This window comes from Dendrobates tinctorius, unplaced genomic scaffold (genome assembly GCF_039654945.1).
Source record: "Dendrobates tinctorius isolate UK_male_01 unplaced genomic scaffold, ASM3965494v1 ptg000114l, whole genome shotgun sequence".
In the NCBI taxonomy this organism is placed as follows: domain Eukaryota; kingdom Metazoa; phylum Chordata; class Amphibia; order Anura; family Dendrobatidae; genus Dendrobates; species Dendrobates tinctorius.
Genome location: NW_027361782.1, coordinates 21,661,526 through 21,680,928, shown reverse-complemented (window position 1 = coordinate 21,680,928; position 19,403 = coordinate 21,661,526). Strand labels below are relative to the sequence as shown.

The 19,403-nt window shown below is 45.5% G+C and overlaps 1 protein-coding gene across 1 annotated transcript in view; it reads left to right on the top strand.

Moving 5' to 3' along the window:
* KLHL4 (kelch like family member 4) overlaps positions 1 to 19,403 on the top strand; it is a 330,006-nt gene that overhangs the window by 274,060 nt on the left and 36,543 nt on the right. Inside the window, exons 5-6 of the mRNA XM_073589878.1 lie at positions 4,212 to 4,424; positions 17,866 to 18,052. Coding sequence (XP_073445979.1) covers positions 4,212 to 4,424; positions 17,866 to 18,052 — 400 coding nt within the window. The remainder of the gene's footprint in view (positions 1 to 4,211; positions 4,425 to 17,865; positions 18,053 to 19,403) is intronic.

Here is a 19,403-nt window from a genome sequence, read left to right as displayed (position 1 = left end):
GATGGGGGGGTCTCGGGTCCTTGAGATGTTCAAGGCCCCCTCGTTGTGGCGGTTTTGGAGGAGGGGGGAGTCCTTGAAGTTGGTGGAAATTGGTTTTGGAGACTCGGTGTGTAGGGTCTCCTTCGTTAAAAGGTATGCTGGTCGTGATCTGGTGAAAGGTGGAAGGGGAGTTTCCGTCGGAAGAGGGCGGATCTCCAAGTAGTTCTTGGACAATATCTATTGGTGTGCTGGTGCTCCCGAGCCTGTGGGGTAACGGCTGGGAGCAAATGGACGGGGGTTGTTCACAATTTTTGGACTACTTCACCATGATCTTGTGGCTTCAAGGACTTCTCCTTCCAGGGTTCAAGTCATTGTACTTTTGTTATTTATGATACAGTGTTTACTGTTTTTTTGTATAATAAAAGGCTGTTGTGGCCATAAAATTCCAAAGAAAATACTTGTGTCCGTGTATTAGTTGGCAGCGTTGAGGGGGTGGGGGTTTTTTATGGTCACGCAGGGGTAACGGGGGAAAGGCAAGACGCTTGGTCTCTCTCGAGGTAAACCACTTGACAATACCAACGTCATGTGTTTCTATCCTGGGCAGCCTCATAAGAATTTTAATTGTGGTAAGGCAGGTCACCTGGCAAATGCCTGTAGTGTGGTGAAGTGCAGCATGTGTAGGGAGGTTGGCCATGTAGCTGCAGACAGCCAGAACATCAGGTGCAACCTCTGTGGGAAGATCGGTCACCCTCATAGGGACTGTCCAGAAGCTTGGCACAATATCTGTAAGGACTTTCCTGATGAGGATTTGGTGGCAGGGGCAGAGATTCTGGAGGAGGCAGCTTTACTGTCAGGGGACATGCTGACCAGACTGGAGGTCCACCAGGGGTCTACTCAGCTAACATCAGAGCAGCATGGTTCAGAAGGCGCACAGGGGAGTTTGGAGGTTTTTCCTCAGGAGCAGCAGTCACAGGAAGGCATTACTTCAGTACTACCATCTGTGTCTGAAGGAAACAGCAATAATCAGACTTAAAGGAAGAAAAAGGACAAGACTTCACGTAGACCTGAGAAGGAGTATGACACCGGCCAAGGGCCCAGGAAGAAAGTACAGAGTTTTACAGGTGTAATGGTTGTATCTAATAGGTTTGATGTTCTGACTGAGTCTGACGGTGATTTTGAAGATAACCTTAAAAGAATCAACACAGTGTGTGATAGGGACATAAAGGACTGTCCTCCATCAAAGCGAAACCTGAGGGCACTCGGGTAGAGTCTGAAATAAAGACCGAGTCCGGTGGTTGGCAGAATAACTGCGACTCAGATCTGTGACATTGGCAACCAGATAATATTTGATCTCAGATAGATAAAATCATTAGGAAAAATCAGAAAATGTAAAGTTGTGGAAGCATTACTGCCCTAACTGGCATATGGGGCCCAGTTGGTAGAGGTGGCTCGCATCGGGCCCCACTCATCTGCCCATCGGGCCCCTGCCACAGGCTTCTGCCTGTGCAAGTAACTGAACCTGCGTCCAAGATGCAGGTTCAGTTAAACTCTATTGCGGTGCTGCATTCGGAGGCTGGCAGCTGACATCAGCACGCACATCGCTGGCGTATGATGTCATTGTCATTGGCGAGTACACACTGAAATGCCCGGAGGGAGCATTGCCGCAGGAGCACGGCCAGGTAAAGAGAGGGTTTTTTTAAAATTTATTTTTTTATGGAAAGCGGCCTGAGGCAGGATGGGGGACACGGGGCAGGATGGAAACACGGAGGTAGGATGGGAGACATGGGGGCAGGATGGGAGACATGGGGTAGGATGGAAACACGGGGCAGAATTGAGACACGGGGCAGAATGGGAGACACGGAGGCAGGATGGAGACACGGAGGCAGGATGGAGACACGGAGGCAGGATGGATATTCAATGGTGGCACACATCACCTCATTGGAATATAAGGTCAACTTTACCTATACGGTCAACTTAACCCGCAGGAGGTTACACATGCTGTCCAAGGAGTCACTTTTAGAGGATGATACAAGGTCCAAAAAACACAAGAGAACAGCGCTTCACAAGATGGTGAAAAAAGAATTCACATTTTATTCTGCCTTCTGTGGCGATGTTTCGATCCAGTGATCTTTATCAAGCAACAGAAGGCGGAATAAAATGTGAATTATTTTTTCACCAACTTATGAGGTGCTGTTCCCTTGTGTTTTATAGGGCAAAATGGAGACATGAGGAAGGATGGAGACACAGGGGGCAGGACGGAGACACAGGGGGCAGGACGGAGACACAGGATGGAGACACAGGGGGAAGGATGGAGACACAGGGGGCAGGAATATGGGGCAACATGGAGACAGATGGTGCAGGATCATGGGGCAGGATGGAGACCTATGGGTCAGGATGGAGACACAAGGGGCAGGATGGAGACAGATGGGGCAGGAATAAGTGGCAGGATGGAGACAGATAGTGCAGGATCATGGGGCAGGATGGAGACTTATGGGGCAGGATCATGCGACAGGATTGAGACTTATGGGGCAGGATCATGGGACAGATGGGGCAGGATAGAGACATATGGGGCAGAATCATAGGACAGATGGGGCTGGATGGGACATCACATGGGGTAAGAATGGATACTCATGAGGGCAGGATGGGAGATCATATGGGGCCAGGATGGAAGAACATATGGCTGGAGCCAGGAATGAGACACACGGGGGCCAGGATGGGGGCTATTATTATAATAGGGGCTAATTAAGGGATCATATTACTGCAGTGATGTATTTATTTATTGAGGATACTGTTTTAAATGGGGGAGGCAGTCCTGATACTCTGCAGAGAGACACTATGTCGCCTTTTTTTCTTCATCTAGTGTAGTTTAGAGATTGGGAAAAAATTAAGTAATGTGTTCTGCAAGCGTTCTGCTCTAGATAACTGTTATTTCCTGCAGAGACAAGCCCTGGCTGGAAGAAGTGATGGCGCTCTGTTATGGCTGAAGATGAAAAGTGAAGATGAAAGACTTCACCTAGAGACGTCACTGGTGAATCAGTGTATTACCTGTACACTGACGCTATACACTGCATACTATATACAGTGGTCCTGTGTACAATGTCACCAGTGATCACTGTATTACTTTTGCAATGACAATATATACAGAGCTCCTGTGTATAATGTCATTAATCACTGTATAACCTGTTCGGTCATTGTCGTGGTAATATGTGGTCTGGACATGGTGTGGCGGTATTTGTTCCTTGTATGTGGTATTATAGGTTACTATGTGGTGGTAATATTGTGTCTGGTCATGGTGTGGCTGTATTTGTCCCTTGTATGTGTTATTATTAGTCATTTTAAAAATTGAAAAGTAAATAAAAATATACCTAAATTGTATTGGATATTTTAACAAATGTTTACTAGGTTAGAGTAGAGTAGGGCCCGGCCAAAAAGAGTCTACCTTGTGATGGCGGCTTAAAAAATCTTTTGGCCAAAAACAAAAGCTGCCGGCTATATGTGTGATCTGGTGATGGGAACTGTTAATGTTTGTTTGGTGAGAAGTGGAGTTTTTCTGAGAGAGAGAGGTGGGACTGTGAACAGTTCGAGGGTTGGAGATGGGGCTGGGGTGGAGCCTGGGCGGAGTCTCAAGGGGCCCTGAAAATTTTGCCAGTATGGGGCCCTGAAATTCCTAGTGGCAGCCCTGTATAGAAGGATGTGTCACTGGGGTGAAATATGATGAGTTTATTTTGCAACGTGTTTATTTTTTGTTTTTCAAACCAGAAGTATGGACTCTAAGTTAATTTTATATGTATAATATTGATATGTAATGAATGTATGTACAATCCAAGTGAATTTAGCTTTGTATTACTGGAAGAATTTTGTTAAATTTAATTGTATTTGTTTGTTTTTTTACAATAAAAATTGCCCCCTATGAAATATTTGGATTGATTTAAACTAAGTATCTATGTTCATCAACTAGATGTATGCAGATTTGTTTCATTTCTTATTGTTAATTTGACATTTCCTACAAGTTACCTGGTCTTCATATGAAGTTTATTTGTATGAAAACATGTTTGATAATTGTTCTTTTTTACATTTAAATTCATTTTTACTTTTAGTTCCTTATTTTCCTTACCAGTAAAGTAGAACCTCTAAATGTCAATATTCGAGCTGTGAATAATTCTGTTATTCAGTTGTGCAGTTGGTAAATCCTCAGTCTTATTTAATGCACCACTATGTTTATTTTATTTCAGGAACATTTTATTGAAGTAATTCGTAATCAGGAATTTCTCCTGCTGCCGGCGAATGAAATTTCCAAACTGCTGTCAAGTGATGATATCAATGTCCCAGATGAGGAGACCATTTTTCAAGCATTAATGCAATGGGTGAAACATGATGTACAGATGCGGCAGAGAGATCTAGGCATGCTTCTCTCTTACATCAGACTGCCACTGCTCCCTCCCCAGGTGGGTGGTAAAAAAAAATTCTACTAAAATACACATCTGACTATGAAAACACTTTTCCTATTAAATTCATACATACAAAAATATAGCTACTATAATACTGCTCCTACGTACGAGACTATAACTACTATAATACTGCCCCTATGTACAAGAATATAACTACTATAATACTGTCCCTATGTACAAGAATATAACTACTATAATGCTGCCCCTATGTACAAGAATATAACTACTATAATACTGTCCCTATGTGCAAGAATATATCTACTATAATACTGTCCCTATATACAAGAATATAACTACTATAATGCTGTCCCCATGTACAAGAATATAACTACTATAATACTGCCCCTATGTACAAGAATATAACTACTATAATACTGCCCCTATGTACGAGAATATAACTACTATAATACTGTCCCTATGTACAAGAATATAACTACTATAATACTGCCTCCTATGTACAAGAATATAACTACTATAATACTGCCCCTATGTACAAGAATATAACTACTATAATACTGCTCCCTATGTACAAGAATATAACTACTATAATACTGCTCCCTATGTGCAAGAATATAACTACTATAATACTGCTCCTATGTACAAGAATATAACTACCATAATACTGCTCCTATATACAAGAATATAACTACTATAATACTGCTCCTATATACAAGAATATAACTACTATAATACTGCTCCTATATACAAGAATAAAACGACTATAATCCTGCTCCTATATACAAGAATAAAACTACTATAATCCTGCTCCTATGTACAAGAATATAACTACTATAATACTGCTCCTATGTATAAGAATATAACTACTATAATACTGCCTCCTATGTATAAGAATATAACTGTTATAATACTGCCCTTATGTACAAGAGTATAACTACTATAATGCTGCTCCTATGTACAAGACTATAACTACTATAATACTGACCCTATGTACAAGAATATAACTACTATAATACTGCTCCTATATACAAGAATATTACTACTATAATACGCCCTTATGTACAAGAATATAACTACTATAATATTGCTTGTTTCTGGGCAGGTTAATGTTGGTCACTATGATGACATTCATGACAGTGGTCACTGGCCTGCATATCATATATATATATATATATATATATATATATATATATATATATATATATATATATATATATAGTGAGGTAGTGCCAGTTCCGGCACGGATTTTCCATCAAATTATACAGTCCTTGAGGTTTATTCACGCCTCATAAACCACAGCAGCAACAGAAAGTTCACATAATAGCATTACCAGCATAGCATCCATTATAATGCTTCACTCTTATTATCAATGTCCAGTACGCAGGCTCTCTTAGGCTTCTTTCACACATCAGGTTTTCGCCGTCAGGCGCGATCCGGCACTTTTGACAAAAACCGGATCCGGCGAAATGCAATGCCGGATCCGGTTTCCCCCCCATTGACTTGCATTTGCGCCGGATCGGGCCGGATGGCCATGCGTTTCATCCGGTTTTCGCCGGATACGGCAATGTCTCGCAATCCGGCGTCTGGAAAAAACGGCTACTGTAAAATTTTTTGTCTCCGGCGTGTCCGGCTTTTTCACACAATGAAAGCCTATGAGCGCCGCAATGCGCCAGATCCGGTTTTTTGGGTCTGAGCATGCTTAGTAGCTCTGCCCACAAGACACATATATAAAAGCATGACAGTGGGACCCTCAGCCACACCCAACATGCCACCCAAGACAGCAACCAGGCGCTGGAGAAGGCAGGAGACCACTGCAGCACCATCAGCACCACCACCACCCCAAATGGAGCAGCAAAGGGAACATGCTGAACAACGGTAGGGGAGTCCAGCAGCAGATGAGAGACGGTAATTATCAAATCCCCCATTCCTCAAAACTAGGGCCATGGAATATCAAGATATTCATTGGCCCTTTGTTTCTCTTTATTCAACAGCCGCCCAAGAGATGCAGCAGCAGCAGTGGCAGCACTGGCAGCAGCAACAGCACCACCCACAGCCAGGGAGTCTGGCCAGCAAGAGGACAGCACATCTTCTTCTGGGAGCCCTCCCTCGCATCGTCAGCGTTTGACGGTAAGTTTTTATTTCCAAAATCCATCATCTCTGTAATATATGTCTATTCATTGCCTTTTATTTCAAAACAGGAATCACAAGCTGAAGAGGAGCTCCCAGAAGAAGAAGGAAGGGGTGGACAGACACCTGGAGTGGGCTCACAATTGGTAAGTTTTTTGCATCAAACGCAGAAACACAACATCACACTACACACAACACATAGAAAACAATGTTCTGCAGACCACACACAGCAAACAAATGCCTACATCCAAAGACATAAATTTTTTTCTTTTCTTCTCTAGTCTTCCCAATCTGGTGCTCGGCCAAGAGGTCCTCGCAGTGCCTCCCAGCGTTGTCGGCGACAGCAACGCGGCGGTCACCAGCGTGTAAGTATAAATATTTTTGCTTTGTTTGTTTGCACTTTTTATTTCATGTCTTAGTGTGGTGACTAATTTTGCTATTTTTCTATTTTACTTTAACAGCCTTCACAGCGTGCTCCCGACTCAGACGGTGAGGATGGAGAATTGATGTTGACCACCTCATCGATCTAGTCAGAGAAAGGGAGCCGCTATGGAATATGGCTGACCGCCGCCATGCTGACCTGATCGTTACCCGACGACTCTGGGAGGAAATCTGTTCGCTCCTTGTGGCCCGCTGGGAGGACCTCGATGCTCGGGCCCAGATTAAAGAGCGTAAGTATATACAGTACCGGTTGCTTGATGTAAACCACTGTTTCCCGAACTCCAGTCCTCGTGGTCCCCACGGATCATGTGTTCAGGATTTCTATTTACTATGGAAATCCTGAAAACATGACCCCTGGGGACCATGAGGACTGGAGTTTGGGAAACACTGATGTTGTATACTAACCACTTTGTCCTTTCTCGTTTCAGGGGACAGAATTGTGAAGCGGTGGCGGTCTGTGAGGGATCGTTTCAAGAAGGAGTTTAATAAAGAGATGCGGGCCCCGAGTGGATCTGGAGGACGCAGGAGCAAGTACAAGTACGCACGAGCCCTGTCGTTCCTCCGGGAAACAATGGTCACCAGAAGGTAAATATTACACACCACATGTGAAAAAAAAATGTTTAGATGTAACAATTTTTTTTCAGCCAGGGCCATGCCATGTCACTATTTTAATTGTTTTTTTTTCTCTTTATTCCACAGCACGGTGAGCAGCACTCGGGAGCCTGCACGATTGGACCCTTCTGAGGCGATCCCTGAGGAGACCGGCACCGAGGGACACTTCGACCGCCCCGGTACATCTGCACCTTCCCAGCCTTCCCACACATTCGACCCATCTGTCCCATCCACCAGCACAGGAGCATCGTGGCCGCCTACATTACATGAAGCTGCTGGTGAGGAGATCGCTTTCCCTTTACCCAACCCTTCTGCCCCTGCCACCTCTAGTACACCTGCGGGTACTGGGCAGCAGCGGCAGAGGGGTCAGGAAAAGACTTATGCGCCAGAGTTCTTGCATCTGAATGCATCTTTCCAGAACTGTCTAAAAATCTTGTCAGAGCAAATCTCCGCAGGCTTTCAGCAGATCAACTCCAGCATTCTGGAGGTGAAGACACTTCTGCAAACCATGCATTCAGAAGCAAGATCTTCGCCAAACCACACCTTTTTCAGGTCTGTTGTGGAGCGCATGGAAACGCTCTCTCCTACCCAGCAGATGCATGTAATGCATTCATGCCACGGTGCTCTCCAGCACGTTACCTCCCAACCTCCTCCTCCCACCACAGTAGTTCCTCCACCTGCACCCCCTCCAGCCACTTTCCATCCTCCCCCTTCTATTACATACCAGCCACCTCCCCAGTACCAGCAACCTCCCCAGTACCAGACATCTCCCCACTTCCAGCAACCTGCCCCGTACCAAACTCCTTCCCCGTACCAAACTCCTTCCCCATACAACTTGCCATCAACATCATCTGCTCCTACAGTCCCTGCCCAACCCTCCACTCCACCGCCCACCACCTCTTCTGCCTCCCACATGTCCACCCATTCTGTAGCTTTTTCCACACCTTCACCTCTAACTGTTCCTTCCCCACCACGATCCCAGTCCTCTCTCCACACTCCCAGTGTCGAAGTGTCCCGCAGCCCCTCCAGCAGTATTTCCACCCCACACTACACAGATTTATAATGTGTGTTTTTTAATAAAAATGGTCGTTTGGTTTAAAACATTTATTAAAAAAGTTTTTTTCACTTTAAAAACATTTTACAAAAAAAAAAATATTTTAAATAAAAGTTAAATTATCATTTTACAATGGTTGTCTGTCATTTCTTTCTGCGGCAAACTATGTTTAAAAAAAAGGTTAAATACAGGGTATTTCAAAGGTAAAAAGGTATTCAAAACCAGGTATATAACTGTGGGTAAATTTTACCTTTTTGCCACAGTTGTGTTCCTGGTTGTGTTTGAAGCAAAGTATTTCACCTAAAAAGTTGTGTTTATTGTTGGTGATTTCCTAACAATGTACACAACTTTTGTTAAAAGGTGAAATACTTTGCATAAAACACAACCAGGAACACACCTGTGGCCTAAAGGTAAAAATATTAAGACCATGACAAGATAGCCAACTTTGGTTGGCAAAGGTATTTACTGTTGGTACAGAAGGTACACAAGTTTGGTTAAGGGCACAAATCTTTCACACTCTGTCATCCTGCCAGTGTACTCTGCTGTAGTGTCGGTGGTGGGGTGCCGAGCTGGGGGGGGGTGGTCCTACTTTTGTACCGCGCAGAGATGATAACAGAGACTCGATGAGGCAGATTCTGGGTGCAACAGGTCCAAGTTTATTTCATTACTTGCCGTCCGCCTGACGGCCTCCGCAGCACACCGCACGTTTCTTCACTTATCGGCCCTCCGTTTCCAGAGCCGTTTACACACCGTACTTTTACAATAGGGACGTACATATGCGTACTGTCCCTCCTTCACTTGTTCGACGCTCCTGACAGGTCCGCCACTGTGGCCGCCCTAGGCCCAATAACCAACAGCGCTTTCACTGGTCAGTCGTCGTGTCAAATACGGTATATGGCACTCACTGCCTCGTCTCTTCTGCGGTATCTTTCTGTCAGGACCACCCCCTGACGTTTCCTCTCCTCAGTCCCCTTGGTCGGATTCTCCTCAGGGCACACAGACTGGCGAAGTCCTCCTGTCACCTGGGCTCCCCCTGGGGACTGGAACTTTCTGGAACCCTCCCTCAGTATTTATAACTTCCCCGGTTCCTTGAAACTGTCACTAACTGTCACCACGCCCCCCATGACCAACGGTTTCTAAAGCCCTAAGCTGCTGTAAAGTCCTTTGCTCACACTCCACCCTGCCATCTAATGGTCATCCCAAGGTACTGCACGTCCACTACACTTTTCTAGTTGTTTCCCCACTGTAATCACTGTCTCCTACCTACACTGTGCAAACCTATCTTTCTTCACTCTGACTAGTCCGTCCGTCCGTCAGGTCACCTTCCCTACACTCCCCCTTCCTTTGTCCATTGTCGTCCTCGACAATCGTCATCCCTGCCTTCGTCGTTCTGAATCTACACCTACATTCTGTTGTCGGACCAGAAGTTGAGCCAAACCCACTATCTGCGGGGGCCGAACCATACTGGGAGCACTATGCTCTGAGCAGCCTACTGCTACTCACCAGCGCACACGCCACATGACAACGTCTTTCAAATTGGGCAAGGTACACCCGTATTCTCTCTACGGCGTGTATCTTTCCCCTACTCTCCCCTACTGTTACCTTTCACTATCCGGTACGCCATGATCGAGGCCACTCACCTACCAGATCATTGCCGGCGCCCGCCTTTCCTTCTTCAGGGGTGTCCGTGGTGTCGGGGACCTGACCTAGGACGGCTGTCTTTCTCACATCTTCCCATTCATTTTCCTTCTTTCAATTACATGTCATGGTCGGCGTCCCGGTCTCCCAGACCTCAACTCTTAGATCCCTACCGGATCTCACACTTTCCTTTGGTCCCGCAGACCTTCCCTTACCCGGACCTGTTGCATTTTACTTTGCATATTATACATCATACAACTTTATAATAGCACAAGTACCCATTTTTTTTATAATTTTTTTTTTCCATTTTCTCTTACTTTTAAAACCAAAATATAACATAACATTGCATTTCCTCTTTCTTCCTCCCCCCCTTCCTTGGACCTGGACACTCCTCCACTTTTCCGTATCCCCGTTCTGTCAGGTAAACATATTTTCGTATATAAAGAACATAGAAAGAAGAAAGAAAGAGAGAGAAAATAGTTGCATCAGTTAAACAACAACAAAACTTTTTTCTAAATGCAACTGTCCTTATAATCTGCACAACGGTGCATCGAACTCCTGACAGTCTATACCACTCTCAATGGACAGAGGTGAGGGCTCCACGGGGATACTGAGGGTGTCCATTCAAGTCCTCTTCTTTTCCATGACGGCCTCTCCTTGAGTGTGGAGCAGGTTCCACACTTCCTGCTCCCGGGCCTTTTTCTTCCTGATCACCTCCGCTTCCCACACGGAGGGAACAGCACGGGCCCTGGAGTCCGGTGGGCGGGACTCCGCTGAAAAAGACCGCAAGACAGAAACGGCCGAAGATTTCTGCGGCCCAGCAGCCGCTGGGGTCAGGTGGCAAATGGGGAGAACCGGGTCCTCGGGGGCTGGAATCACAGGGCCCGCTAAATCGGTCGCAGCCGACTCCAGCAGCGGCATAACCGCGGCCTCAGGACAGGCCGCATCCACTACTTCCAACGGAGTCGGAGTAACGGCCGATTTCAACAATGCAGCTGCTATTAGCAGGGAAAGCGCAGCAGCATCTTCTTTGGGTGAGCTCTGCACTGGTGACTCCGGGCGGGGTAGTTCGGGGACATGAGCGGGGACCTCGCTCAGCTCTGCATACACCACGGGGCCCGTGGTAACTAGGCCTTCCGGGGCGCAGGGGGCCGCGTGCTGCAGCAGAATGGTGGGGGCCGCTTGCGGAGGCACTGGTAGGGCCGGGGGTACTCTCACCTTCCCCGGCGCTGCGGCCTCCGTTTCATCATCACGCAGTTTCCCCCGCAGCCTCCGTTCCTTGCTCCACTGTCCTGCGGGCCTTCCCTCCGGACTCGGGGGCTCCGCTGAGAAGTCCTCTGCTGGTATTGGTGGCAGCCGTTCTCGCTGACTCCCCTCAGGCTCCGCTCCCCGGCTCAGCATCCCGCTGCCTGCCCGTAAATCTGAAGATGACTTCTGATGCAGCTCCATCTCTCGCCGCCATTGCCACTCTAGGCGGCCGATGCCCCGACACCCTCAGCATCTCATACCGTCCGTTGGGCAGCACTCGAATGGCGTCAGACAGCCGCAGCCAAGTTTTTCTTCTGTGCCACTCCTCCTGCTGGGTGGGGCGTTGGCAGACCTTTCCATCCATCTGCCAGGGTCCAATATATGGAAACGTCGGTCTCCGGGCATATATTGCTTCCTTTTGGGGTACGTTGGAGGGGGTCCCAGTCCATTCTGAACAACTGCAAACACCCGGACCTCTCCTCTGCGCTGAAGTAATACCGCCATCTTGGGCAGAATCAGCTACTGCCTTGGATCCTCTGCAAGCAACACAGATCCAACACAGCGTCCCAATTTGTAATCCACAGGTCAGTAATTTTTAGTCCACAGGTGTTTATAATCCGAAATAGAGCAGTCCAAGTTTTCCTCAGTCCTTCAGTTGCAGGCCTGCCGCAGAAGATAGCGTATTAGCGGCGGCGATCCTGCCGACTACGCCAAATGTAGTGTCGGTGGTGGGGTGCCGAGCTGGGGGGGGTGATAGGGGGTGATCCCACTTCTTACCGCGCAGAGATGATACAGAGACACGATGAGGCAGATTCTGGGTGCAACAGGTCCAAGTTTATTTCATTACTTGCCGTCCGCCTGACGGCCTCCGCAGCACACCGCACGTTTCTTCACTTATCGGCCCTCCGTTTCCAGAGCCGTTTACACACCGTACTTTTACAATAGGGACGTACATATGCGTACTGTCCCTCCTTCACTTGTTCGACGCTCCTGCCAGGTCCGCCACTGTGGCCGCCCTAGGCCCAATAACCAACAGCGCTTTCACTGGTCAGTCGTCGTGTCAAATACGGTATATGGCACTCACTGCCTCGTCTCTTCTGCGGTATCTTTCTGTCAGGACCACCCCCTGACGTTTCCTCTCCTCAGTCCCCTTGGTCGGATTCTCCTCAGGGCACACAGACTGGCGAAGTCCTCCTGTCACCTGGGCTCCCCCTGGGGACTGGAACTTTCTGGAACCCTCCCTCAGTATTTATAACTTCCCCGGTTCCTTGAAACTGTCACTAACTGTCACCACGCCCCCCATGACCAACGGTTTCTAAAGCCCTAAGCTGCTGTAAAGTCCTTTGCTCACACTCCACCCTGCCATCTAATGGTCATCCCAAGGTACTGCACGTCCACTACACTTTTCTAGTTGTTTCCCCACTGTAATCACTGTCTCCTACCTACACTGTGCAAACCTATCTTTCTTCACTCTGACTAGTCCGTCCGTCCGTCAGGTCACCTTCCCTACACTGCCTTGAGGTGACATAAAGTATAGTGCAAAATTGTCCCTCATTACTGAAACCGTCACAGAACTTCTAGTGGTAATGTCATGGTAATCTTGCAAGGTGGTTTCTTCAGAGGTGTCCTCAATGGAAATGGGTTCCTTGCAGATAACAAAATTGTGGAGTACCACGCAAGCTTTGATCACCTCGTCCACAGTTTCTGTCTTGAGGTTGATCGCAGTCAATAGGACCCGCCATTTGGCTGTCAGAATACCAAAGGTACATTCAACCATTCTTCTTGCTCTTGTGAGGCGGTAATTATAAATGCGTTTTGTTCTTGACAATCCTCTGCTACCGTACGGTTTCAAAAGGTGTTCTGACAGCTGGAAGGCTTCATCCCCTACACAGACAAATGGCATAGGTGGACCAGATGTTTGCGGTAGCGGTCTGGGGGGTGGGAACTGGAAGGTGTTTCCATACAGTTTACGCCCCATGGCAGGCAGTTTGAAAACTTGAGAGTCATTGGAGCGGCCATAGGCCCCAATATCAACAGCAATAAATTTGTATTCCGCGTCAGCGATGGCCATGAGGACAATTGAAAAATATTTCTTGTAATTGAAATATTCCGATCCCGATCCGGCTGGCTTTACAATGCGGATATGTTTCCCGTCCACAGCGCCCAAGCAGTTGGGAAACTGACATATCTGTTGAAACTTTTCTGAAATTTCAATCCACCTCTCTGTTGTGGGCTCTGGTAAAAACTCTTCAGCTAAGGAGTCCCACAGTGCACGGCATGTGTACTTCCAGATATGGTGGAAATCCCGAGTCTGTACTGGAAATGCAGTGACGAAAGGGATTCTCCAGTTGCAAGAAATCTGTGGGGAATTAAAAAACAATCAATTAGTTTTAAATCACAGTATTACATACCAAAACTCAGCTACACTGGAGATACAAACTACCACCAACAAGATTGCAGTGAAAGTATGCTCTGATGCGAGCATATCCAATAAATGTGGCTTATCTTAAAGTCACCATCAGACGCTCTGCGGGTGAAACAGAGAAGCGGCAATAGGTGCCCGCTTTTCTTATGAGGTGTGCAATGCGCTCCACCAAGTAATCAAAATTCTCCATTTTCATCCGAACATATCCAAAAAATGTATCCGGGTTTCGTCTAAGGTCCATGCAGAGTGTAGAATAGACCCCACGCGTCATTCTCTTGGCTGTGATGGGGTGGATCCACAAACGTTGTCTACGATGCCTGATGCGCTGCTCTCTCGCTCTCTCCTTCTCCAGAACAATCACCCTCAAACGATTCGCCTCCACTGTAAAACCCGCCAAATTCTTCAAAATATTTCCAATCACAACATCCATCTTCACCAGTAACTTGCTCTTCTCTCCAACCTGCACTTTCTCCTCTACAACCTGTCAAAGAAGGGCTGTAGGAACACGCTATATATAGTTTTTCAGTAGCCAATCCCTTTCGGAAGGCCACAAGGGGCGATTTTAAAAACCGGATCCGGCGTAATCCGTCGAAAACCGGATGAACCGGATGAGACGGAACCGGTTTTGGCTGTCAAGCGCAAGACGGATCCGGCAGAAAACCGGATCCGTCACATCCGGTTTTACTAAACATTTGCCGGATCCGGTGCTCCGGCACGACGCCGGAACGCGCCTGACGCCAAAAACCTGATGTGTGAAAGTAGCCTTAGCCTCACAATTATCTCAGCCACGTCAGGGTTCCTCATGCAGCTGCAGCATTCCACACACGTTCGTTCCCTCCAGGGAACTCTCAGGTACACATCGCCATTGCTCCCAGCCACTTCACACGTGCTGTCAGGCAGGAAGTTCCATGTCTGCAGGACCTTCCACACCGGACCAACCAGGTCCCAGCATTCCTCACATGTGACCTACCCTGGCCACATTATATGGTCTATAGCCACGCCCACCGGGTCATGTGACTATGACCTCATCACAGGTCCTTCACACACTCGCATAGCTTTTTTAATACAGGCATTTTCAGACACACCCCTGGGTGGGTTTGTAGGTAACTGGCCCGCCCAACTCCCAAGTTACCTAGAGACTTCTCCCTTATACCTTGAAATAACACCTCAGCAATACCATTGCTGATCAATACACATAACTAAGTCTCCATCTCAAAGCCACCCCCTTTGAGATACACAACCATCCTTCAGGATTCTGCCACTCATCCTCTCCCTTGGAACCTCCACACAGCGCCCCCTAGCGGACATAGTGGTTACTACACCACTAATATATATATATATATATATATATATGTGGAAAAAATAGTAACAGCACAAAATACCTTAAAGCAGTGCACACTTCTCTAGACACCTCAATGTCCCTAGATAATAGCAAAAAAAGAAAAAAGCAGCACCAAAATAATAGTGGTGTGAACTTTTAATAGCCTAGTGGCGTGGCGACGTTTCGGATATGGCAATCCTTTCTCAAGCCACCTATTCTTTTGGTGCTGCTTTTTTCTTTTTTTTGGTATCCGGCGCTATCTCAACTGCCATCAGTGGCCAAATGCAGCTTTGCTGCCTGGTAACTTGTTTACACAGGAGAGAAGAAAAGGGTCACCTCCCAACCTGTTGCTTGGTCTCCATGTCTGCTCTCCATCTGATAACCAACTTATCTGTTCTCAGAAGTTTGATGGGAGGTTGTAGAGCAAATGGGTTCATGGAGTGTTGCTATCTTTTAATTTACAATTTATAATGAAGCCATATGAGATTCATAACCCCCCAAAAGATGGTTTACAAAATTGATCCTCTTTTACCATTCATTTATGACATTTGTTATTGATATACAACTCTGGCAAAAATTAAGAGACCACTTTCAAATGTTCAGTTTGTCAGATTTTTCTCTTTATAGGTATATTTTTTGAGTAAATTGTTCTTTTAGTCTACAAACTTCTGACAACATGTCTTTGAATTTCCAAGCAATAAATTGTTTTTTTTTTCTAATAATCATTTAGAAACAACAATACTAATGTTTTACCTCAGGAAGAGTTCTGAAATCAATATTTTGTGGAATAACCATGATTTTCAAAAACATCTGTCATGCGTCTTGGCATGCGTGCCACCAGTCTTTCACACTGACTCTGGCGCAAAAATGTAAGCAGTTCTTCTTTGTTTGATGGCTTGTGACTATCCATCATCCTCTTGATTTTCAATAGGGTTCAGGTCTGGAAGATGAGCTGCGCATGACAGGGTTTTGATGTGGTGGTCTCTTAATTTTTGCCAGAGCTGTATATGGACTGTAGTTACAAATCTCAAGAAAAGTCATAAGAGGAAATGATAAAATTCTAGTTAAGGTACAAACACCCCATGGGAGAGGGCATGAGATTACAGTCTATTCTTTATGCATTAAACACAATGACATTGAATGCAGAAAGCTCATGAGCGCTCTCTAGTGACGGCTGCAGATTACTAGAATTTTAGAATTTCCATAGGATTTTTAGTGTTCTATCACAAAGAAAAAAAATCAATGTTCCAAATTCTGTAAGGCAAAGAAGATTGATTTCAAGAGTAAATGTTCACATTGTAAGGAAATTGTAAAGCTTAATCACTGTTTAAGTAGAAAATCGAGTCTGCAACAAACATGTTCATCATTGTGATCTCACAGGTGATGTCAGTGCTCCTGCCAGGACTAAAGCTAATTCTACCGTAAATCTAACCCTTCAAATCTGTATCAAGGGCATCCTTGGCACCAAAAGCGTTTACTCCACCTCCCTCATGATTTGTACACAGATTGCAAAAGAGGCCGAGCAATGACCCATAGGTCTCCCATTTAATTAACTCTACTAAGCTGTGCCAAAGGCAAAATATATAATGCAGCTCTGGGGTATTGCAGGGGCTTTTATATGAACGATCCAAAGGTCAAATGCTATGCATTCTGAAATTAAAGAGGCCATGTTACTTGTGCAGAAAATCTGCTGCATTTAACAGTTCAAGCAAAATACACGTGATTTCAAGAAAACTCATGACCGTGCTTTTAAAGCGCTTTTACATTGTGCAGTTTTGAACATTTTTCACTGCTTCAAATCAGCATCAAAAAGGCAAAAAAAGGGCAAAACGCAGCAAAAAAGGCAATAATCAGAGCAGATTTTTATTGTGTATTTTGATGCGGACACTAGCAGAAAAATTACAGCCTTGTATGGACATGGACAGATACTTTGTCCCACAAAGAAAATCAGCCTTCATACTGCTTGTATACCTGATCATGCTGTTTATGCTTTCAAAGGTTTTTCTGGTTGAAAAATACACGTTAAAATAAAGCTTAAAATTTATCATGTCGACATTTTTTTCTGTTTTATTTGAGTCAGTGTGGAAATGTGTTCCCTTTTTTCAATGCTGAAAAATCCATGTGAAAAAGTAAAACAGCACCATGTGCCACATTCCATTGAAAATATTAGGGAGCTGATTCAAAGAGTTTTTGAAGCAGTTTTTTTATGTGGATTTGTGAGCAGAATCTGCTTTGAAAGGTAATCTGTCAGCAGGATTTCACCCCCATAAATTATTTACAGTATACCCACATGTAGCTGTCGAAGACAGATCCAGCGATGCCATTACATGGCCGGTCCTTTCTCCATTGCTGAGAAATCAGCGTTTAAATTGATATGCAAATGAGACTGAAGAGCTATGGTAGATCTGAAGCCTCTGTCAATCCAGATCTATTCTCCACTCAGCACCGCCTTCTCCTTTATAGTCCCAGTTTTTACTCCTCATCATTTTCAGAAACAAAGAGAAACATCCCCTTTAACATTCAGTACAATCCTGGCGTCTAGGTGACGAGAGGTTGTGGCGGACCTCAGTGAGACTTCTCCATTTCTTGCTTCTAATTAAACTTTGGCCTTCAGTTACTTGCAGACCTAGAAAACAGCCCGATGTTCGCCAATGATCTGGATTGTCAGAAATTTCTGATGGAAGCCATGAAATACCATCTCTTACCAGAAAGAAGATCCATGATGCAAAGTCCTCGGACAAAACCCCGGAAGTCCACAGTGGGGGCTCTTTATGCAGTGGGTGGAATGGACGCAACCAAAGGTGAGAAATTCATGAACGATCTGTAATTATTAGGATTCCGGTAAATGATATAATATACAGAGTGACACAACAATGGAGACTACATATAGGAACTATGAGATTCAGGTTGATCCAAAATGCACAAAATGCAAAAATGCCCCTCTGTCCTGCCGATAGCTTTGGATATGGAGCAGATATGTTGCAAATATCAGGCAGAATTTGGGCACTTTTCCTCCCCAGTGCTTGTGTCTCTGTGCAGCTCCTGCTCCCCTCTCACAGCAGCACTCTCGCACCCACAGGGATAAAGCAGTGGCATCCCCCTCCTGTCTTCTTCTGTTTTACACCAGATACATTTTGAGGGACTGATGAGGTTATTGAACGGTTACCGAGCTCTTGCAATCAGAGAGTGGGAGCTCCAGCTCCAGGAAGATGAGGACCATGGCGTTTTATCCATATGATGTGCTAGGGTAATGATAAACTTGAACTAAATTGAAATCATTTTATCGTCCTGATTCCAGAACAATCAACTTTTAGGCTGTGTGCCCACGTTGCTTTTTTTTTTTAAGCATTTCCGCAGCGCTTTTAGACGCGCATTTCTGCCGCAGAAACGCTTAAGAAAAGCATCCAATGTAATCATAATGGAATCCGCACATGTTGTGCTAATGGTGCGTTTTTTTCCGCTGCGGAAACGCTTAGCAGAAAAAAACGCAGCATGTTCATTAATTTTGCAGAAACGCGTGCGATTCCGCATACATTCAATTGTATTGCAAAAATGCTTAGGAAAACGCTTAACAAAAGTGTCAAAAACGCTTACAAAAGCGCTTCATAAAACGCATGCGTTTTCCCGGGAAGAGGGTGTGCACTTCCGCTCAGGAATATTCTGCTTCAAAAAAGCAACGAGGGCACATAGCCTGAATCTGTTCGGGATGTTTCCATCTGGTTGAGATTAAAGAGAAAGTGTCTAAAAATGACCAATTATAAAAATAATTAATGACTGATAAAACTTCTACATATAGCTGATATAACTGATAACACAGGATTCACCATTCACAATAGGTGATGTCACAGCTCACCTCCTCCTCCTCATGTACAATGACTTATTACACCTCCATGTACAATAGATAACACAGGATCCACCATTCACAATCGGGCATGTCACTGCTCACCTGCTCCTCCTCCTGTACAATGACTGAATACACCTCTATGTACAGTAGATAGCACAGAATCCACTATTCACAATGGGTGATGACACTGCTCACCTGCTCCTCCTCCTGTACAATATCTGATTACACCTCTATATACAGCTAATAGCACAGCATCCTCCATCCACAATAGGTGATGTCAAAGATCACCTCATCTCCTATCCTAACAC